The following is a 24,400-nucleotide window of genomic DNA, read 5'->3' on the forward strand; positions in this document are numbered from 1 at the left end:
TCATGTGAATAACAGTATTTTCTATAGAAAATCGTGTTTATAAGTATTTTCTATATAACATCATGTGTATAACATTATTTTCTATAGAAAATATTGCGTATTTCAGTATCTTCTAAAGAAAATCTTGTGTATATCATTATATTCTGTAGAAAATCTTATGTATACCATTATTTATTTATAGAAAATATTCAGTATAACAGTATTTTCTATAGAAAATCTTTAATATAACAATATTTTCTATAGGATATAGGCGTATATAAAAATTAGGGGTGGAGGGAGTTTGTTATGTTAAAGTTTCCTTATAATTAATAATAAGTTCTGTATAAATTAATTTAAACAAATATGAAAATAAATTAAAATTTGAAATTTTAATACTCTGAGGTTGGAAAATGTACTATTTGAATATAATTTTGATACCAAAAAAAATAATTTTCCATCCCTAAAACTCTATTAAATTTAATTGTAATAATTGTAAAACTTTATTATTAAATTAAACTTAATTTTAAATATAAATACAATACACTTACATATTATTAATAAATGTAAAAACAAAATAAAAAATAAATAATATTTAATATTTAATAAAAATACAAATATGTATTGTATAAGCAGTATTATGTAATTATGTTGTATGTGTATGATTTTCTTAAAAAAAGAAGCCTTAATGACCAGTAAATTTAAATTGGATTTAAATTCCAAATGTATATAAAAGAAACATAACTGATGATACGTTTTTGTTAATAATAATAATAATTCTTCTTTTTTTAACTATTTAAAGAGATTTTGTAGTTTGGCACGTAAAATAATTGATTTGTTGGACTTCTTTTCAATTCATTTCCAATAAAACAAATGATGGCTGCGTACATCAAAACAGTAAAATCTTAATAACATGTAATCCTGCCATTTGGTGGGCAATAAGCTGAAAGATAAAGAGATGAAAAAAATACATACAAAATTAAGTATATAAAGAAATGTAAAACATGTTTAACAAAAATGCCATAAATGTGAAAAAATGAAACAAACAAACAAACAGAAACCACACTTTTTTTGTATAATTTAATTAAGTTTTTCGTGGAAATATGTTTGCAAACAATGTGTATTCAAAATATACATATATACGGTCTAAATTACCAACTTCCAAAGATGTTGGAACTCTAAGGTTTGTGAAAATGATGCTAAGGAAAAGTACTTGGAAAAAAGTACATTTCTTTAAATTAGTATCAATAAGACAACCAGGTTATCCTTGGCATTCGTTTATAGAATTACTAAAAAATATAACTTTTAATTTCTAGCGATTTTTAGGGAAGCATCATCGTATATTATGGAATATTTCTTAGAAATCGCACAGAAATAACGATTTACCTATCATCGAAAATGGTACTAAATGCGTTCCTGGAATAAAAATGAACTCAAACGCAACCACAAAAGTACCCCAGCTTATACAGCCAGCACGTGTTTAAAAGTACGTACGTAATACGAGTATTTAGATATCAAATGTTGCTGCCGTTATTGTTCTTGCTTTTTATACATATTGTTAGCTTAGAGCGCAAGTGAGTTAAGTTCTATTTTAAAAAAGTTAAGTAATTTCTCCCCATAGAGAACATAGAGCGGAAACTCGAAAAAAACTCAAACAAAAAAATTACTCAAAAAAGTTACACATACGAGTGTTGTTTTTGTTTTCACATAGTTTTTTTTACTAATACATTCTCACCACTTAGGTTTTTGATAAATGAGTTAGGTTTTTGACAGAAGAGTTTCCGCTCTATGTGTTTTCTCTATGTTTCTCCCATTTATGTAGCCATGTGATAACGCTCAGCGGTTTAGAATTATTTTATTTTTGAAATAATTCGAAAAATAAAATAATTTATATTTAGATTGTAATTGGAAATGTGTGGTTTATCTCTTTTAGTAGAATTTTTTTTAATATTGCAGACTCTACCTTGGGTCCGAAATTTTCTGAAAAATATAAATTTTATTTCTAATAAAATTTTATATAAAATAAGTCTATTCGCATAGATCTGCGACTTAAGAATACATCACCTAAGATGACCATGTCCCTCAAAGATGACCATGTCCCTCAAATCCTCAAAAGCAGAATGTACAATGTGGCATGATCCTGTTGAAACCACATGGTGTCCACATCATCCTATTCAGTACAAAAGAAGTTAGTAACCATCGACCTATAGCGGTCACCGTTGATGTGATAGCCTGGACAACATCGTTCTAAAATAAATATGGACCGATGACCGCCCCAGCCCAAAATCCACACCAGTAAAGAGTATTTTCGGAATGCATTGGACGCTATTGGATCTCCTGTCAATTGGTATCGTCCCAAATTTGAAAGTTTTGTTTGTTGACGTACCTATTCATCCAAAAATGGGCCTTACCGTAAAATGGCTTGATTCCTTTTTGGCCTCTAAAGATTAGGAGTTCTTTCGGATAGGAGTCCATATATATTTTTTACTTGTAAAAAAATAAAATCTCTTCTGATTTGTATACATTCTGTATATGTTTCTGAAAGACAATTTTGACGAAATTTTTCAGATTTATTTAAAAATTTCAAAGCCCAAAAAAGTCTTTAAAAGTTTGTGGTTATTCTGAAAATTTATCAGAAACATTTTTTTCTTTAAAATGTTAAAATACTTGTAAAAATACTTCAAGAGACTCATAAATCTTGCCTTCTCTCGAAATTTTTCTAGATATTCGGATAATATAAATAATATAATACAAAATAAAAAGTTTCAAAACTAATGAGCATCGGATTTTATCAGGTTTGTCCTTTATTTCTTCGGAAGTATAGAAAAACAACGAGTAAACTTATTTAGTTCAGAGATTTCAGATCACTTAAGGTCATAGTTGAAAACTGAACTACTTAGTTCAAGCACTTGAATCCTTCAATTGAACTAGTTCGTTCATGAATTAACCAAGACTAGAGAACTTTCTCCAATGACACTTATATGTTAAAATAACTACCTATAGTTAGATTATATTTATATTTTCAATTTTGTACTTTACTGATTTCTACTAAAAACTAAACTTTATTAACAAGTGAAGTTAACTTCTTTACACTCTAAGCTAACGACATGTGTGAGAAGTTTGTTGTTTGAGCAACAACAAAAAAGTAGGTTCCGAAAATCACTCACGAATATAAATTATTGATATTTTAAAAGAAAAATATTTTTACTCATTTACTTGGTGTAGGGTATTATATGGTCGGGCTTGGCTGAACTTACTTTCTTACTTGTTTTTAACTTGAATTTAAAAGTATTTAAAAGTCTCAGAGTGAAATAGAAAATATCCAAACAAGGGATGGCAAATTTTATAAAATCGTACTTTTTTTAAAATATTTCAAACTCCCGAGAGTCATTTGGTACCTTCGATCAATTGTCAGACCAATATAATGGACTCAAAATGATTTGCTGATATAGCTAACTATTTTCTATTGAACATCAACTGTGTTTTATATAAAAAGTATGTCAAAAATATTCAGTATAACAGAAATCTCTAGAAAAAATCTTATGTATAACAGTATTTTCTATAGAAAATATTGTGTATAACAGTATTTTCTATAGAAAATATTTTGTATAACAGTATTTTCTAAAGAAAATAATGTGTATAACAGTATTTTCTAAAGAAAATAATGTGTATAACAGTATTTTCTAAAGAAAATAATGTGTATAACAGTATTTTATATAGAAAATCTTGTGTACAAGTCTTTTCTGTAGAAAATCTTTTATATAAAGATCTCACGATCTCTTATGGTTCAAATATTTTTTGTATAACAGTATTTTGTATAGAAAATCATTATATTTTCAATTTTGTACTTTACTGATTTCTACTAAAAACTAAACTTTATTAACAAGTGAAGTTAACTTCTTTACACTCTAAGCTAACGACATGTGTGAGAAGTTTGTTGTTTGAGCAACAACAAAAAAGTAGGTTTTGTTGTTGTTGATTCTTTCACACTAACAACTCTTTCAGTTGAATCAATTTTGTTTTTTGTTCAGTTTTCGTTATTAACTTACCTGAGCAACCAGACACTTAATGCAAATATTTTTGGCACGTACACCATACGCTCATTGAGCAACATGCCACGGACAATTTTCCCTGCCACATATGCTGTTGGTAAACCTGGATAACTGCTCGAGATGCTTTTTAAGTGAAAAAGGAAATACAAAAAAAATAAAAAAGAAACAGGAATGAATACACGCCAATGAAAAATATTGAAATATAAAGAAAGTACTTGTGCCACTGCTACTGCATATAAAAAATAATTAAGATATCAATTATAGCAGCTTATGTGGTCTTCTGTAAACTCAGACACATGATTATTGAAAAATTATTTTATGTTTTTTTATACTATATCCATATATTGTGCATATAAAGGACACAGAATAAGAAAGAAGGATCTTATCATTTGTGTAAACATTTTCATGCAAGTTGAGATACAAATCTGCATGTTGCTTGCAAGTTTGTATTTGAAGGTGACCTAATTTTGGAAAAAATTTTAAATTTATTGATTGTAGTATCAAATTTCATATAGAACATTGAAAACGTGTTCTACTTATCTAAATTGTTTAAACACAAGTTTAGTGATTGATAAAACTTATTTATATAAATGATGAAATTTCATTAAATATATGAAAGTTGTACAATTTTGTTTTTTGTTCAGTTTCAAGTCGTGAGAACAATTAAAAAAAAATTAAACAATCAAATTAAGGCTTTTGCAGGATAGTCCTTTTTGAAAAGAACATATAATGCTTTAACAGTTTTGCCTTTTTCAAAAAAGTATACTAAAAAGGACAAAGGGCAGAAAAAGGGCAACATTTTTGCCATGAAATAAAACGCCTATTAGCATAATCAAATGTAAATATGAAAAGTATTTCTTCTTATTCTAAAGCAATGTTCATAATATACACAGAAAAAACTATTTCTTAAACCGTTTCAATTCAAATATTTGTCACATATTGAACTGGTTTCAATTATTTCATAATTAAATCAAGTATTCATTTGCTCTAAAACAAAATTTCTTGATATTTTCTATTTAATTTTGAGTTTGGAATTTGATTATTTTGACAATTGAATATACAATTTTCGTTATTGGTTGAATTTCAAATACAAAAATTATTGAATAGATAATTTTCGTAATTGAAAACACATTTTTGTTATTTTTTATATTTTCAATATGGGATAAATGTTTGAATTGAAATATAATTTTTTCTGTGTAAGTAATAATGATAATTGAAAATGTAGACACAAGAGAAGACCCTTTAATCTGGTCACTTAATAAAATTTCAATACATATTTCAAGAATTAATGCCAAATATTTGTTAAATATAATAAACAACTTACCCAGCATCACTGAGTAAATGCAAATCGCCACTTGTCTTCATAAAATATGTATTGGCCACTGTGGTGCGTACGTAATCGCTACTGGATAAACGCAATTCACATCGTAAAGCCTCCATAAAACCAAGAATACCATATTTGGTTGCAGTATAAATGCCGGCACCGGGTAGAGGGACAAGACCTAAAATTTGAAATTAAAAAAAAAATATTGAAATTTATTAAGATGTATTTAGAAATTGGAGTTAAAATCTTATAATAATACTAACCTGTTTGCTGAAAACATGCTTAACTTAATGAATTTTTTGTGTTATTTTATGTTATGTACAATGAATTATTTACAAATGATGTTTTTTTAGAGAGATGTTAGTATTTTTAAGCACTTATTTAATAAGTCACCAATTAGAGCAGTTTTTAGGGTAAGAGAAGCTCAATACAAAAATACAAATTATAACAAGTAAGAATGTTATATTTGGCTGTGCCGAATCTTGTATACCCACTAGGGTATTCGAATTATTCGATTTTTCTCGTGTTCGAATAAATAGAATTAATCGAATTATTCGAATAATTTAAAATTAATCGAATTATTCGAATAATTTAAATTTTTTTTAAAAAATTAAAGAATGAAGTTTTGATGTCGGTTTTTTAATATTTTATTGTTAAAGAAAAACAAAAAATAACGTTAAAGTTAAGAATTCAAGTATTGATAATGTTAAAAAACACAAAGTCCATCATTAAATTTTCAACAGAAATATTCTGATCAGATTAACTCCCGAACAATCTACAAAAAAATTGCCTTTCAAACCCTTTAGTTTCCGTTTTGGAGCTATGCTTTAACAATATAAACGTATTAAGAATTTTTTATGTCGTTCATTAATTCGGGTTTTAAATTGAGTAACTAATTCTTTAGTAAATTAATTATTCACTACTTCTAAATTATTTATAACAAATTGTATTATACCCGCAAGCTCTATCAAGGTTGCCGAATTTCTGCTTAATAAAGTGGTCTTGGGGAATTACACAATAAAGAGAATCTGTCCAAAGTTTCATATCATTGTCAGTGAACGTGGCTAATTTGAAGTCAGGCAGCGCATGATTGATGCATTTACAAATACGCAAAAAGTTTATTACCATGTTAGACAAAGATATTCAACGATGGTCAAAATCATGTATAAGACGAACTCCATGCTTTTCTTGCAACAAAACGTTTGTTTGCAATATTTGTGTTTATCATTCGATTTATGAAATATTTTGCAACACTTACGTACGCGGTTAATAACATCACTTATATACATATATTTTAAGATCATGGCCTTCATCTATTTCAATGTAATCATTATAAATGTCATCCTCAATATCACTTTCGACGATCTTTTCAAAATCACATTCTCCATCACATTCAACTCCACTTTAATCTAAGTTAATATTTTGATTATTAATGGCGATTCTTCTAATATTTCGCCACCTAAATAACAAATATTTTATTCCGTATCTTTTATTTTCAATGGTTCAAGTCTTAAGTTAAACATTTTAAAAGATTTATTTTGCAGTAATATTTATAGAAGGAGCTATCGGAACACTCATCTACAGTGATCGAAAGTCCCTTTGTCTTTAGTTATTTGTCGAATTTCAGAAACAATACAATTTTTGTGAATCATTATTACTTATTTAAATTTCAAATTATGAAAAATTTTAAGCAATTTAATAAATTTAAATATATATTCGTTTTATTCGATTATTCTACATAAAATTGTTCGAATTATTCGTTATTCGAAAATGGCCATTTTAAAATTGTTCGAATAATTATTCGTAAGAAATTATTCGATTAATCGAACGATCATTAGTTCAATATAATATTTTTCTGTTATAGGGGTTATATGGTCAGTTACGGACCGATCCTCACAAAAGTTACTAGAAAGATCTAGGTTCAAAACTTTTGTATGTCCAATTTCATCACGATAAGTTCATTGTCACACTGTTTCAAAAGCCATTAAACAGTATAAGGTAGACTTGAACATTAAAAGAAAACCAGGATCAGGAAAAAAAATGTCTAACGGGTAAGGCAAATGAAGTCAAACAACTCTTTCGAAGAGCACCAAACACTTCTATCAGAAAAGCAGCACGTAAAGTTAAATGCTCTGATTCTTTTGTGCGCAAAGCTAATGCTGCACAGTGGGTCAGAATCAACATTTTTGGAAAATAAATCTGGCATTTTTAAACGGCTGTTCCGATCGGGATAAAATTTGACATGAGCGTAGCCGAGGAGTATTCGAGTTTAAGTTATTACAATGGGCGGACCTATAGGTGCTCAAAGTAAGGTACCTTCGACATGTAAAATTTTTAAACATGTGCCATTTTTTGTTTTCAATCCAATTTAAAAAAATTTATATTTTTGGAAAGCGCTCGGCTAGATCCTGAAAAAATATGCTTGCGTGTGCTATTTATAACTTATAATTTGTATAAAATTGAAATTTTAAAATTTGGCCTACCTTGCTTCACTTTTTTAAAAATATAGGGCGCACTTTTGGACTGACTCGAATGGACTTCATTGGACCGAATGGACTATTTTGTTAGTTACACAACTAAATTACTAATAATATACAAAAGATTTCAGGGCAATAACAATTATGACTCCAAAAATAAAAAAAATTCAATTAAAAAATTAAAAAAATAGTAGATTTTTATTGTTTTTTGGGCAAAAAAAAACTTTCCTTAAGAACATATAACAGTTTTATGTTTTTCTGTAGGGTATCTTTACGAAAAACATTTTGGTATAAAAAAACATGTCCTATTTTTCGAGCTTCGGAAATTTACCTAGTTTTTATAAAAATTTCAACTTTGGGCCACATGTTCTAAAATCCCAAAGCTGAGATCAGAAAACGGAAAGCAGATTTGGAAACCTTGATGTTTTCCCTATTTATCCCCAAAGTATTTCCCCAGCCCCGAAGGAAATGTGGAAAAAAATAAAATTGTTGGGATTTTCGCTCCAATTTTTAGGAATTGAGGGATTCCGTTTGACCTTTTGACAAGTTTTCTTACACTTTGTTATTTAGAATGACAAATTTAAAAAACGTTGAAAGTGCAATATTTTTGATGGACGGAGTTTTGAAGTGGCATATTGAATTGAAATTTTTTGTGTAAGACCAAAAATTAACTTATCTAAACAAATAATAAATGAGGATCAAATTGCTCATTAAATTTGTTTCTATATCAATTTGAATTTCTTGTTTTCAATTTATATTCTCTCAATAGTAATTTGATTCATTAATCTATATATATAAAAATGAAATGGTCCATGTATGTAATGTCATCACGTGAGAACGGCTGGAGCGATTTGGCTGATTCTTTTTTTATTCGATTCGAAATTTTCAGGAGATGGTTTGAAAAGAAAAAAAATTCAAAAATTAAAACTCGGAAATTCTTTTTTTTTGTGAGTCCAGTCAACTGTTATAAAAAAGCTCCCTAAATTAAGTACAAATTTAGATATTTTATTTGCAAATAAATAAGAACAGGCTGGTATGCGTGAGTTGAAGAAACTTGAAGAACTAACATTAGTAAAAGCTACGTGGCGAAGCCGGGGCGATATAGTTTAATGGACTCAGAAAGTAATTCTAAGTCGATCGGTATACTTTAAGGTATTAGACTAATATTTTAGTTACGAACATCTGCACAAATGCATAATACCCTCCTCACTATGGTGGTGTAGGGTATAACAAGTAATTGAAAATGATATTTTCGTAACTGAATTTATACATTAGTTTTTTCTGTGTAGTTTCCGAATTTGAACTTGAAAATTCAAATTGTTGTGGTATTTGAATATTGCATAAAAGAATTAGAAAAAAAGTGGGCAGTGGGTTCAATGAAATGGTTCGGGGGGCCGTGAAACAAAAGCTTATTAACAAATATAAGAAAAATCCGGAAAATTACAACAAAACAAAAACACATTTTTCTCATGTCAACGGCAAGATCGTAGGATAATAGATTTTAGTTACGGAATAGAGTTCTTTATTTCATCTTATATTGTATCTTTCATGGGTCATAATTACTTCTAATTAAAGGTACCTATAATTCAAATTATTGTATATGTATTGAATCATTAGTAAGAAATATAATTCATTATAAAATGACGCATAAATGAAATTTAAAAAGACACGGGCTTATTTTTATCCATTCTCAATATTAATACATAAAATTATTATTACTCATCATTTAAACAATGCATATGATATAAAATTAAAAAGAATATACATAAATGTTTTTCCACTCACCAGACAATGCCGCAACAGCAACTACATGACCAGATTTACGTGCTACCATTTTTGGTAGGAATTCTTTAGTGGTCTGAGAGTGTAACAATTAAAGGCAACAAGAGAATCACATAAAACCGTATAAAAATGGACATGCAAGAAAAAGAAAGACAATAAATAATATAAAAAACATTATTAATTTCATTAAACTTTTCAATAAATATATGAATGAATGAATGAATAATACATTTAACTGGGAAATAAAAATGAAATTAAAAAAATTCATAAAAAATCACGTACCATGATGTATGAACCCAAATTAACGGTAATAATTTTTTCAATTTCATCATTTTTCAACTGTGGCGTCGATGTCATGGGCATCAGTGAGGCATTGTTCACTAGAATCTCCACTGGACCCAATTCCTTTTCAATTTTAATAGCCATTAATTGTAATTCACGTGGCGATGAGACATCTGTCTGTGTAAGAAATTACAAGAAAAATAAACATATTTTTTTAACAAAATAAATTTATTTATTTTACTTTAGCAGTTTTTTTTACCTTATAAGCTTTGGCCACACTACGGGGAATTTTTGAAATCATATCAACGGTTTCATAACAGCCTTTGGAATTTACATCGACTACGGCAATTTTACAACCTTTACGTGCCAATTCAAGAGCTATTTCACGACCCAAACCACTGCCGCCACCTGTAACCTGAGGAGGACACAATAACAAGTAATGAATTAGTACTCATTTTTATGATTACAATTAAGGCTGATTTTTATTATTCTAAAATTATACATAATAATTTAATAATAAAGTTGTTTTTACAACTCTATTGTGGTTTGTTTAGTGTTAATATTTTGTTTGTCGTTGTTGTTGTTTTACGATTCCATTGTTATTTAATATTTGTTAAGTTAATTTGTAAACAATAATACAATTTTTCAATTCTTTTTGCGTGTCGGTATGAGTGTGAGAACTTTTCAAATTGAATTATTTAGAAGTGAATGAATGAATCAAGCACATGCATGCATGCATTAACTGCATTTTGTTCTCTTAATTGTTCTACCTTTTTTGTTGTTTATTATTATTTCAACAAAATATTTCCCGACTCTTTATTTTTCTTTAGGTCTCTTGTTTAAATGACAAAACAATAACAAAAAAAAACCAACAAAAACAAAGTTATTCACATTACGCTGTTGCATCACATCTTTTTAAATTTTAACCCATTATAGGGGTCTTTGTACCTCCAACTATTCACATTTTTATACGAATTTTAAAATTATCAATCTAATAGAATCTGACCGAATATTCGGATAAGGCCACAAATCGGCCTAATACCAATGTTGGCGTACAAATTTGGAAGAATAGATTTTCTTTTATTTTTCCGGCTCTATGGACTATGATTGCCGCTGTGAATGTCAGATTTGTTCAATTGGTACATAAAACGATTTCCGAAAATGACTTAAACATAGCTGACCTAAATTTATACTCGTTGTATTTTTACAAAGGTTCCAAAGAATTAATTCATAATTCCATTTTCAAAATCAAAATAAATTTGATATCTTAACCATTCCTTTAATGAATTTATTGTGAATTAATTCATAGGCTTAATTCATTTGTACTTCAAATGTATTGAATGATTAAATTTTTCTTCAATTCAAATCTACTCGTATTACAAAAGGCTTAAGTCAATTATCATAGAGAATTATACACCCAGCCTCAAAAATGAGTAAACACCACAAATTATTTGATATTTTTTAAGATAATGAAAATCCAAAAATCTATCCATCGATTAAATTTTAAAAGTTTGGGTTTGTTGGAGATTTGGCTTAATAATAGATTCGGTTCTGTATTTTATTGTTGTAAGAGTTAGATTTTTGACAATAGACTTAAAACTTCGTCTCTATGTTACCCTATGTCAATTATTTTCAATTCGTAAGAGATTTTCGGATTTTTTCAAAATTGTTATTCCAAATTTTATAAATTTTTAGATTTTTTTAATAAAAAAGTTTTTTTCCAAAGGTCCAATGTAGGTTGCAATGTACCTTAAAATATCTATCATTAGATATCCATATTGTTTATGTAATCCAGATATAGATCTAAAATAGGCCAAAAATCGATGTTGTCACGGTTTTCCTTATATCTCAGCCACTTGTGGGCCGATTTTGTCGATTTTAAATAGCAACTGAGCCAGAACAATTCCCGATATATTGATGTATGAATCATGTATGTTAGTTATTTGTGGGCTACGGAAAGTTGATTTCAACATACAGACGGACATACGGATAGACGGACATGGCTATGTATATCGACTTCGCTATCTGTAACGATCCAGAATACATATGTATACTTTGTAGCAAATGAAAAATGTAGAAATTACGGAATTTACCATATATGTATATGGTGAAGGGTAATAAAGAAAACATAGTTTAATTCAATTTGTATTAGATTGGAATTAACAAAAATTTAATCATTCAAAGCTTTAATAAATTCTGTTATGAATTAATTCAACGATGAATTATATTTAAATAAAAGCCCTTGAATGAAGCTAAAGAATTAAATGTTGAAAATGGATTTATGGAATTAATGTCGAACATTATTAACTTCGAATTAAGATTTTAGTGAATTAAGCTAAAATTGAATTAATTAGTACGCAGCTTTGTGTGTTATAAGAAACAATTATTTAAAAAATGTCACTGAAATTATTAATTTCTCGACATACATTTTTATTTTTGCAATTAAAATTTCTTAATATTAATTTAGATTTCTTAATTTCAATTGATATTCTGAATTTCTCAATATTAATTTGAGGTTCTGAATTTCAATTTTGTTTTTTTTTTTTCAATATTAACTTGAATTTCTGAATCTCAATTTGTTATTTCTCAATATTAACTTGAATTTTTTAATTCCAATTTGCTTTTTCAACATTAATTCGATTTTGTCATTTCAATTTCTTGATTTAACACATTGACTGCCACGTCGGACACATATGTGTGACACTGCACTATGCGGTTTACGCCACGTCGGACACATATGTCCGACACGAATTTTATTCTCTCTAGCCATGTCAGACAATAGTGCTGGATTTTAAGAATTTGTTTTGATGTTGTCTGGAATTTCCTCATCAAAACTGTAATCTTCACATTCTTCATTACTTTCTGAACTTGTACTGAGTCTTTTTTCTAACTCTGTATCCCATAAAAAATTCCTTTTCGCCATTTCGTAAGACCCTCTTATTTATAAAAAAAAATCTGTTTCTAAGAAGTAAATATTACTGACAGTAGCCTAAATTCCATTCTTGATGTTTTCGAAGAGATTACGCAAAGAAAATGCTGTGGCCCCCAGCATCTTATTTGCTGAAAGTGCCTTGGCAGTCAATGTGTTAAATTTGTATTCTCCTTATATTAATTTGAAATATAAATGTTTAGTTTCAATATAGAAAACGTTTAAAATTTATTAATAATGTTTCCTCAGGCCTTTCTGAATTAAAACTATTTTATATTTGAGTTATTCACACGGTCTGCTATTAGTCATATTGTCATAATGTCCTATTATATTATAATAGTTGTTGTTGTGTTTTAAACAAAAAAAGTATTATTCTATGACAAAACAATAAACATATGTAGTTCAAATGGTCTTATTAGTTTAGAACTTTTTTGTTTGAAACACAATAAAAATTTGATTAAACTATCATAATATATTAGGACAATATGACCAAATAGTAGACCGTGTGAATACCCCAATTGAAATTTCGAATTTAGGCAAAGTATTCTAAAATCCCAATGCTGCCATTCCCAAACGGAGAATAGTTTTAGATACTATGATGTACCAGCCGAGACCAAATGTTGACTTTATGGGAAAAATTAAAAATGTTGGGACTTATTGGTTTATTTTTAATGCATAATTCAGAATTAAAAAGTAAGAGTGTTATATTCGGCTGGGAACTTTAATTAGTTGTGGTCCGAACTGTACAGAATTTGATAGAGTGATTAATTTCATAGGAGTAGGGTCAATTATGGACCAATCCTAACAAAAGTTAGTAGAAAGGTTTAGGTTCATATAATAAAAATTTACAAAAATTAAAAATAAGTCAACATCTTCAATTCGATAGATTTCAATAACTTTTATTATGAGAAACAAAAAATTTTATTACAATAATTTTGAATTATTTATGAAATAACGGTAATGGTATTAGAGGTAACGATATTTTCGATTGTTTCGGTAATGGTATTCGAACCGAACGCTTAATCAAATTTTATGACAAACAAAATTTACCCCCTACTATCACATCTCCAAAATGACATGTTCACATACTATAAAGAGTTAGAAATAGAATCGTTCTCTTTGGAACTAACCACATGAGCAATTTTCCTACCTAGGGATAATTCAAATTTAAACGAAATTTATTTCTCAAAAATCACTACCCATATTAAAGCCCTCAATGGGTTAAACAAATTCATTCATATGCTTGACTCATTCATATTTCAGTTAGAGCTCCCTAAATGCTTTATGTTTATTGTTGTATTTGTGTGTGAATGTATATTTCGTTTAATTAAATGTTAACGACGACATTTGTAACCCTATAATTTGTGAAAACTGAAATCGTATACATATTTAACGGCAACAGCAGCATCAGCACGATTTATTTGTCTCTCTTTCAAATACAATGATGAGGCTACGACCTGTTGAACTACATATATAAATTAATTACAACAATGATAATAATTTGAAAAATAAAAAAAATACTCATGCGAATCTACTTAACAAAGACATACAATTTTGAGTTTAAACGTTATTTTCAAAAAAGGCGGTTTTGAAATAAAACTAATTATTCAAATTTTTCAAAGCAAAGGAAACGTTAAATAATGCTGATACTTTCATAATGAAATAAATATGTATTATAATTTTGGAATTTTTATATTTTCTGTCATGTTTAAAAAATTCAGCGAAGAATTTTGAGAAATTATTTGCCCAATTCACAATTGATGTCGTAGTGTTGTAGCATTGTATGTCATAAATATTTTTCAAACTAATTTTTCGAAACAAAAACAAAACATTAATAAAAAAAATTACGACATACAACGATACGATGCTACGACACCAATTGTGAATTGGGCAATTGTATTTTTCAATAAAATTGAATCCAAAGAATCTTTTATTGGGGAAGAACTATGAGAGAATCATAAAAAGACTATTAAAACCAGTAAGAGAGCTATATTCGGCTGTGCCGAATCTTATATACCCTTCACCAAATTATACATTAAAATAAAAATTTTAAATATTTTTAGGTAAACAAAATTGAAAAAAAAATGTTTTTCCAATTTTTTTTTCAATTTATCAGTAAAAAAAATTTAAGTAAAAAAATTGTTAAATTTTTTTAAAATTTTATTTATGTTTAAATTTATTAGTGAAAAAAAATATAAGAAAAAAATTTGTTTTGGTGGAAAAAAATTAGAGTTAAAAAATATTTTTCCAGATTTTGACCCATTGTATGTCAGACTTTCTATGCCTTATATACGTCGTTGCAAAGGTCTTTGAAATATCTATTATTAGATATCCATACTGTTTATATTAATGACTTAGTAATCCATATATAGATAAAAAATATGTAAAGAATCAAGGTTGTTTTGGTTTTTTCCTTATATTTAAGTCATTTGTGGTCCGATTTTCTTGATTTTAAAAGCAACCAAACCGGATCCATTGCGGATATATGCGGATGTATGAATCATGTATGTAAGTTATTTGGGGGCTACGGAAATTTTATTTTGGATCTATAACGATCCGAATCCATTTTTCATTTCAAGTATTGGATGGCATTATAACTCAAAATTATTTAACTATATTTAGTGGAAATCTATTAGTAACATACAACCAATTATGTTCTTTAGATTCATGATCTAAGTGTAGTGACCACAATGTACCTACTACAATACATAGTAACAATTTTTAAACTATGTATTGTTTATAAATACATATTTTGTAAATAGAAATTAAATAAATAATGATCGTCATATTTTTATAAAAAAAATCAGTAAACTTGACACTCCTTTATGAAATATTGCCAAGATCTTAGACATAGTTAAACAATTTTATTATGAATTTATAAAATGAGTATTTTTCTATTTAATTTAAAAATAATTCTAGTAATAAAATCTGAGATTCAAAAAAAAAGTACAACAATGAGTAACGTAACAAGTTCATCAAGATTCATAAAATATTCTTATCTTATTCTTATGTAGTGCAATACGATACAACAAATTTAAAATACCCTGAGGAAGAGAGAAAATTGAATTCAAATCTAAAAAGTTATTTTTTGCTTCGAAAATGTCGAAGCGTCATATGAGGGAAGTTTTGTTTTACTCTTTAATCAGAAAAAATGCCTCTGAGGCACACCGATTGCCCACCAAAGCTTATGCTGAATGTGTTCCATCGGTTTCAATGAGCGAGAGATGATTTGTGTGGTTCAGAAGTGGTGATTTTGATACTGAAGACAAAGATCGCTCAGGCCAGCCAAAAAAAGTTTGAAGATCATTGGGAGCTACTTCAGCAGCAATTTTTAAAAGTTTTCGAGTAGCAGGATTCATCCAAAAGCAGGAAAATTGGGTACCATACGAATTGAAGCTGAGAGACTTTGAAAGACGATTTTGCATGTCCGAAATGATGCTTGAACAATATAAAAGAAAATAATTTTTGCACCGAATCATTATTTGCGATGAAAAATGTATCCATTACGATACAAATATCCATGGCTCTAAGGTAATGCTCTGTATTTGATGGGACCAAAAGTGTCCTAACTCTTATTAACTGCTGAAATCTGACCAGACCATCACAGAGAACCTGTACCGAACGCAACTGATTCGTTTAAAGCGAGCATTGACCGAAAAATGACCAGAATATGCCTGACATGAAACCGTAATATTCCATCATTACAACAATACCTGTTAAAAAATTTTTAGAATGAAGTGATTGGGAAGTTTCGCCTCACCCGCTTTATAGTCCAGACGCTCTCTCTGGGATACGATTCACTTTGGAACAGAGAATCCGATATTGGCTTCATTCGTTTTTGTCCTCAAAAGATGAGCAGTTCTTTTGGCTCGGAGTCCATATGTTAGCAGAAAGATTGGAAAAGGTCACAGCTAACAATCGCCAATATTTATAATAAATTTATATTGTACAAATGTTTCAATCATAGAGAATAGACATAGAGCGGAAATTCTCCTGTCAAAGACCTAACTCAGTTGTCAGAAACATAAGTGGTGAGAATGTATTAGTAATAAAATCTATGTGATAACAAAAACAACACTCGTATGTGTGATTATTTTGAGTAATATTTTTGTTTGAGTTTTTTTCTAGTTTCCGCTCTATGTTCTCTATGGTTTCAATATAAAAGCTAAAAATTTAAGACAAAATGTCATACCCATAGAAAAACATAGAGCCATAGAAAATAGACATAGAGCGGAAACTCTCCTGTCAAAGACCTAACTCAGTTGTCAAAAACCTAAGTGGTGAGAATGTATTAGTAGAAAAAACTATGTGAAAACAAAAACAACACTCGTATGTGTGATTATTTTGAGTAATTTTTTTGTTTGAAGTTTTTTCTAGTTTCCGCTCTATGTTCTCTATGCATAGAGCGAAAACTAGAAAAAAACTCAAACAAAATATTTACTCAAAATAATCACACATACGAGTGTGTGGTTTCTGACAACTGAGTTAGGTCTTTGACAGGAGAGTTTCCGCTCTATGTCTATTCTCTATGGTCATTCCCCCAATAATATCTAGTCATATCCGAATCTGGCAAAACAAATTTTATTTATAAATGTGATTATAATAAAGTCATAATTATTTTCAAGTGTTACCAACAACACAATGAACTAATAATTAAATTTTCGAATCTGTTTCCATGGTTAGCATGTATGAAAGTATTTTGTTCGAAAAATGTTTGTATGAGTTTTGTTTTTTTGTTAAAATGCCAACTTAAAAGTAAATTGTCTTAATGATGCTTGCAAGAAAAAATCACTTAAGCGTAAATAAAAACATAAAAGTTTTGGAAAAATAAAATTTAAATCTATAATTACGAAAACAAAAATCGAGACTATTTTAATGAAAAGTATGTAATTGAACATTTTATATCATTAAAATAATGTTCATGAAAGATAAAATAATTTTAATGAAACTTAAGAGCTTAATAAACGCTAATGTATGTGTAAGTACCTACATTATGGTTTCTAAATGGGAAACAATTCCCTAGAAATGACTGGAATAAAATGTGTTCAACTAACGGGAAATTATAAATTATTAATAAATCATCTTGAGATCTGATATTCTTAACCTCTGACCTGAAACATTCTCACTTAAATCTGTTAGCGTATTTATTTAGCTCAGACACAACTCTAGATCGTTTTAGACAGTCTCCAAAATACCAATTGGAATATACATACATACATACTTTCCACCAATTCTTCATAGATTGTTACAAAATATAGGCATAGTATGTTTGACAACTTCCTCTTTACAGCCAATTTAGAGCAACAATTACCACGAAAATCATTTGCATTATACCATTTAATAACTCCGAACTTAGCCAAGTCTTTAACCCTACATAATATCAAATTCAAAATTGCAAGCTAGTTTTGTTTACCTTTTCCATAATTATTTAGCAAACAATGCGAAGAAGAGCAAACAAAACAACTAATAAATATTTATTTATGATTAACTAACTGGTAAACATAAATTATACAATAAATAAACGTAAAATTCTATTGACTATTAATGGAATTATAATAAACCACACCCAAACGGTTTGAAGCCTAGAAAATGCAAAACATTTGAAAATATTTTATACAAACATAGACGACGGACGACACTACCACATTTTTTAAATAACTACCAACCAACGTTATAAAATTAAATTAATTTATGTACATTTAACAATAAAATAAATAAAAAAGATAATTAATTTTAAATAGATTTTTATTATAAAAATAAACTTTAAGAGAAAATACAGTCACAACAATAAAAAAAAATAACAAAGTCAGAAAAACAAAAGTGAAATTACAACAACAAAAATTAGGCTTTTATTTACAAAGTTTAAGTTCAAAAACTTGTTATTTCATTGATGACGTTATTGATAAGAGAGAACTGCTATTAAGAGTACACATGCCAACAAAAAACAGCAATAACAATATCAATACCACTAATAACAACAATAACAACATGAATTATAAAGGGGGAAACACAAAATCAAAACACATTCTTTTTATAGGCCTTTCTTTCTTTCTTTAAATGAATTTCTCTTGTTGATTTAATATGAAGAAAACAGAAACAAAAACTCGTCTTTAGAAAAGAGACTGTGAGGTGTTTTTTTTTTCTTAATTGCAGTAGTCTCACGGTGGGGCTGGCTAAATGTGGTATAATAGTTATAGAATTGCTAAACTTCTGATCCGATCGGTATAAAACTTTAAATAATAAAAAATATTTCATAAACTTTAAATAATAAAAAGGTTCCCATAAATTTGGGATTCCATATATGAACCTAAGGAAATATTTAGTGGATTCATGTCATATTGTCATAATGTTCTAATATTTCACAATGGTTTAAAAATGTTATTGCCTTTCAAAAAAAATGTATCCATTACAATAACCCGAAGCGTACGTGAAGCCCGGCCAACCAGCCCAATCGATACCAAAGCCAAAAATCTATGGCGTTAAGGCAATGCTCTGTATTTGGTGGGAGCAATAGGGTCTTATATATTATGAGCTCCTGAAATCTGACCAGACCATCACAGGGAACCTGTACCGAATGCAACTAATTCGTTTTAAGCGAGCATTGGCCGAATATGTGGCCAGCCATGAAACCGCCACATGATTCAATACCTGTTAAAAAGTATTTCGAATGAAGTGGTTGTGAAGTTTTACCCATTTTCAATATCAAATATTCCAGATCATCAGAGAATATTTGCAGAAAATATCATCCCTCAAGAACATAGCTAGATCGTCTTAGAATTGTATAAAGACCCAGAATACATCATCTTTTAACCCTCCATTAGTTGCAATCATTTTCAATCGAGACTAGTCGCAATTAGAGATGCCAAACGGGAAATCCCGTTCCCGAAAATCCCGGGGTTTTCGGGATTTCTTAAACCCCGAAGCCCGGAATTTTTTAATTTTAAATCCCGGGATTTTCGGGATTTTCCAAATCCCGTTTTTCATAAATAAATGGGGGAAATTGTCATTTTTGTGTGCCTTTTTTATGCATTTTCTACATGCCCGAATATCGCAAAGTGATGTTCAGCAAAGTTGTTAAGCTCAGCTCCTGGTACAACATAGTTAATAAAGGAAAGCGGTATTTTTGGTATTCCTAGAGTGGGGCTCTGGAAAATCAATTCTTCATATTTTTTTGTATGTTATCTAACAAAACTAAATTTAAATTCTCTTCAAACGAAATTGATTTTATCTCAGCTGAGGAGCTCGAACAAAATGAAAATATTTCGATTGCTCAAAGGCTAAAAAATGTTATTAATAAATGTAAAAAAACTCAAATAACAATAACGAAACCAAGTTGTAATGTAGATTTGCAACTTGCAAAAGAAATAGATCACTTTATTTCTGAAGGAACAAGAGGAAAATACTTGCAGATTTGTTATAAGTATTTGCAAACGGTTTTGCCAATATGAAAGATATTTTTCGGCAGCAGCATATGTCGGAAACAAAATTCGTTCCAGAATGCTTTTTAGTGTCTAATAAAAATTAATTGCTAAATAAAAAATTTACTTTCAATTGTAAAGACATAATTATGTACGTTTCTTTCTTATAATTTTCGGGATTTTAGATTTCCCGGTCGGGATTTCGGGATTATTTACCAAATCCCGATCCCCGGGATTTTCAAAAATCTCTCCCGATTAGAATCTCTAGTCGCAATGTATCAAATTGATATCAATAAAAAAGGCGCGTTTCAAAAATAATCTCTTCACTTTTTATTTCGAAAACAGTAAAAATATTATTTTATAAAAAAATAGCTTAAAATTTAGGGTGTTTGAAAAAATTTACAATAAAAAAATGTTTGCCTGTATCAACAAGATCAGTTGCGAGTAACGGAGGGTTAATTGTTTTTAAAAGTCGAACAGAAGAACACTTTGATTTTTTAGATGAGTTTTGACCATTTTCAATCTAAGCAAATACTTTTTTGGGTCGGCGACCAATATTTTGGTGTGTATTTTTACTTTTTAAACTTTTTTGATAATCTTAACTGCTGCATGCAACATAAATCGCATAAATTAGATAACAATAATTCTTATACCTTTCTATATCCATGATAACTGCCAGTCTTTAAAATTGGAATAGGAAGCTACAAATTATGAACGATCTTATAGCAGCTTCCACGAAAATGTATCAAACAGATTTGCAATAAGGGTCGCTTATTTTAAACAAATACTTGATCTTCCAGAAGATCTTATCCATTTGTGAGCGATGGACCTGTGTTTTAGTACAATTGATCAATACAGAAACAAATCGTTCTTTATCGTAACTGCTCGTAAGGGGAATAAACTTCCTGCAGTTGTCTATCTCCTGGCGCTTATAAGTGTCTGATTCAGTAAAACAAGAAATTCTCTAGAAAATATGTATAAAACTCTGAAAATTGTATAAATCTTTGTTGAATAATTGTTATAGAATTTTACTTTGAATTGAACGTCCACCTATTCTCCATTTTTAGGGGACTTCCCCTGAGTGAGAAAAAATATGACTAAAATTTAACTCTTTGTCATCGCAGATTTTTCTAATTTCTTTTACCATTAATAGTATTTTTAGCACTGATAATAGAGCTGTTATATTTTAGGAGTTATAGGCATTTGAAACCCACATTTCCCTACGAAACTCAAAGTTTATACAGGAGGCCGGTTGTTTATAGAAAAATTGTATACGTCAAATTTAAAAAGCAACCCCCGGCTGAAAGCCTTTATCGAACCAATTTTTTTATACAGCCATTGTAAATGTTAAATTTTAGCACTTTTTTAATAATGATGTCTACATAAGTATATCTTCGTGATCGATTATTAACAATTATTTGGATTATTCATTTACTTGCTAGTTTTTAAAAGCTTTTTCAATACAAAAAGTAAACAAAATATTGAAAAACAGTAAAACTAGCAGGCAAAGAAATATACACTAATACCCCGGGCTAATTGGGCCTGGAGAAACGCGACGCAAACCGAAACGACGCAAAACGAAGCACGATTTTCCATAAATTTAATTCCGTATTGATTTTCATTTAATTGGTTCCTAGATTCATAATTTTTGCTGAAAAAATAGATTATTCAATACAAACATTTTCATATTTCATACTGAAACAAAAACTATGCAAATCGAAGAACTAACGACGTATCTACGAAGCCATGCAACGCAAACTGTATTAAAATCGACGCAACTTCGAAATCACAGAAATTTTAAAAGACGCAAATTCGAAACCGACGCAGATCGAAGCGACCGTGGTATTAGTGTATGTACTAATAAAGACCATAATTTTTAATAGTTCTACTTAGATATTTGTAACTACAAATATTTTGAATTTGTTCTACTGTGCAACGTCATAATAAATGTAGGAGGAATTTTGAAATCATGACAAATAACGCAACAACAACCACTAAAAAACAAAACAAAAACCACAAAACATGTTTTGGCTTGTTTTTGCCGTATTTTGTTTTTAATTCAATTTTGGAATTTTTTTAAGATCTTAAACAGCCATATATGGCGTATTGTAGGTACATTTATGTATAACTTACCAAAGCCACTTTGCCAGCCACATCTTTCTCTTTAATGCCCAAACCGAATAAATAATCCAACAGATGTTTAAGAAACACAGCAAATAGCACAAGAGGAAGGATCAACAGGAATAAGATCATTTTCAAATTATAAATACCACGAGTAACTTCATCATTTTGTCTGCCACCAGCAGCGGTAGTGGCTGTGGAGGTGGTGGTGGTGGCCGTAGTGTTAATACGTATGGGTGCTGCAGTGGTTGCAGGAACTGGTATTTCTGTAGTGCGTGTTACTGTAGTGGTTTCCACCATTTTTATTTTGTGTTGATTGAAATTCTTAACACTTTTTCAATTATTTTTGTTGATAAATTTTATTTGTTTTTTCTTAGCAATTTGTTTCAATAATTAATTTTCACTTAATTACACACGCGCGCGGTTTTTCAGTATTTTTTCTTCTTAATTTTTGTCTTCTTTACTTAACGACGCTTTAAACGCGTTTGTCTCTTGGTTGAATTTTTTTCTAAAACTCACTGCACAAATAAATATTTTTTTTTTTATTCAAGTTTTAATAATGAGTCGGTTGGTTTGTGGTTGTTTATTTATTTGTTTGTTTGTCTTTTTTTAACTCAAACTTTATTATTTTTTTACTCTATCGATATTGATCAGTCTCCCCAACTTTTTGTTGTTATTGTGGGCATCTTTAACTGTGTCGCTCTCGCATTGGGTTGCTCCAACACCGTGTTACGCGCTTTGTCTTAATCGTTGTTGTTGCTATTAGCGTGTGTATTTCGCTTCTACTGGTTTCAACGCAATTGCAAATGTATCATATTTCGTATTGTTTTTATTGTAGTTGTATTCAATATCATAACAAGTTCTCTCATTTTGGATACCTCTCTTGCACTCCACTTTCAACAGTATGCAGTTGTTGTTGTTGTTTTGAGTGTTTTATCTTCTTCTTTATAAAGAATTGTTGTCATTGTAGTTGTTAGCCCCACTCGATAAACAATCGTACATACTCGTACTCGTAAGTATTTATTATTGTTATTATAAGTGCTCGTTTTAAATACGAACGAACACCTGCATTATTATTGTTCCACTATGTAGAAGAGAATCATTTAGAAAAAAAATACAGCTTAATAAGAATATTTATATTGGACAGACAAACACAACTGAAGATATTTTCAAAGCAGAAACAAAATAAACATCACTTAAAGATCGTGTCTCTATTTGAAGTGGTTTGCTGGCAAGATCTCTGCTGTCTTAATTGTTTTAAAGTTGGCGATAATCGACGTAATGCATGTTGTTTGAAATTTGATTGGAGCATAGAAATTAGAACAGTTTAGAAAGAACGTACTATTCTGAAATTAAGGTAAATAAATTATTTTGAAAATATTTTTACGCCTTTTTTTTAATATTTTGTATAAATATTTGCTATAGGCATATTCTGAAATGTAGTTTTAATTAAATTCAAAATATATTTGTTAATGCTGTTGTTATAAAAATAAATCTTTAACATAAAAGCTAATTAGTTAGATCGCACAATTTTTACAGCATTTTAATTGGTTGTTAATTCATTTGAAATTAGTAGGTATGCATCATTTATTTTTAATTGAAATTTCTACTTTCAGATGAATAAAGTTAATGTTAACCCATTATTTTAAGAATAAAGACAATCTCATTGAATTATTTTCAGTATGTAGTATGGATTTTTAAAAAGAAAATTGTAAACTATACAGATTGGTATGTACTTGCATCCCAATTGTATTGGAGTTAATTAGTTCGCTTAATATAAATTTATTAATTCTTAATATCAATTAAGATTTCGTCAACATCATATTGTATTTTCTCAATTTCAGTTCGGGTTTTCAAGAATATTGTTTTCGATTCTTCGAATTTATTATTCCCTACACCACCATAGTGGGGAGGGTATAATGCGTTTGTGCAGATGTTTGTAACGCCTAAAAATATTAGTCTAACACCCACCTTAAAGAATACCGATCGACTTAGAATCACTTTGAGTCGATTAAACGATGTCCGTCTGGCTGGTCGGC

The 24,400-nt window shown here is 29.0% G+C and overlaps 1 protein-coding gene across 1 annotated transcript; it reads right to left on the reverse strand.

Moving 5' to 3' along the window:
• Positions 1–455: 455 nt before the first annotated feature.
• LOC135964114 (epidermal retinol dehydrogenase 2) lies at positions 456–22,934 on the reverse strand. The gene is made up of 7 exons (XM_065516192.1): positions 22,374–22,934; positions 10,153–10,308; positions 9,894–10,070; positions 9,615–9,687; positions 5,353–5,530; positions 4,026–4,151; positions 456–919 (listed from the first exon to the last, which is right to left on the reverse strand). The coding sequence occupies exons 1-7, from the start codon at positions 22,659–22,661 to the stop codon at positions 832–834; spliced, it is 1,086 nt and encodes a 361-aa protein (XP_065372264.1). The 5' UTR covers positions 22,662–22,934; the 3' UTR covers positions 456–831.
• Positions 22,935–24,400: the final 1,466 nt, after the last annotated feature.

Source organism: Calliphora vicina, chromosome 1 (assembly GCF_958450345.1).
Source record: "Calliphora vicina chromosome 1, idCalVici1.1, whole genome shotgun sequence".
In the NCBI taxonomy this organism is placed as follows: Eukaryota; Metazoa; Arthropoda; class Insecta; order Diptera; family Calliphoridae; genus Calliphora; species Calliphora vicina.

Bases quoted from the DNA above. Each gene is read 5' to 3' on its own strand.
- LOC135964114 (XM_065516192.1), bottom strand. From the start codon at position 22,661: ATGGTGGAAACCACTACAGTAACACGCACTACAGAAATACCAGTTCCT. The intron at 10,071-10,152 runs GTAAAAAAAACT...TTTCTTACACAG, and splicing joins GTGTGGCCAAAGCTTATAAG to ACAGATGTCTCATCGCCACG. The intron at 920-4,025 runs GTAAGTTAATAA...TTTATCTTTCAG, and splicing joins TTAAGTGTCTGGTTGCTCAG to CTTATTGCCCACCAAATGGC.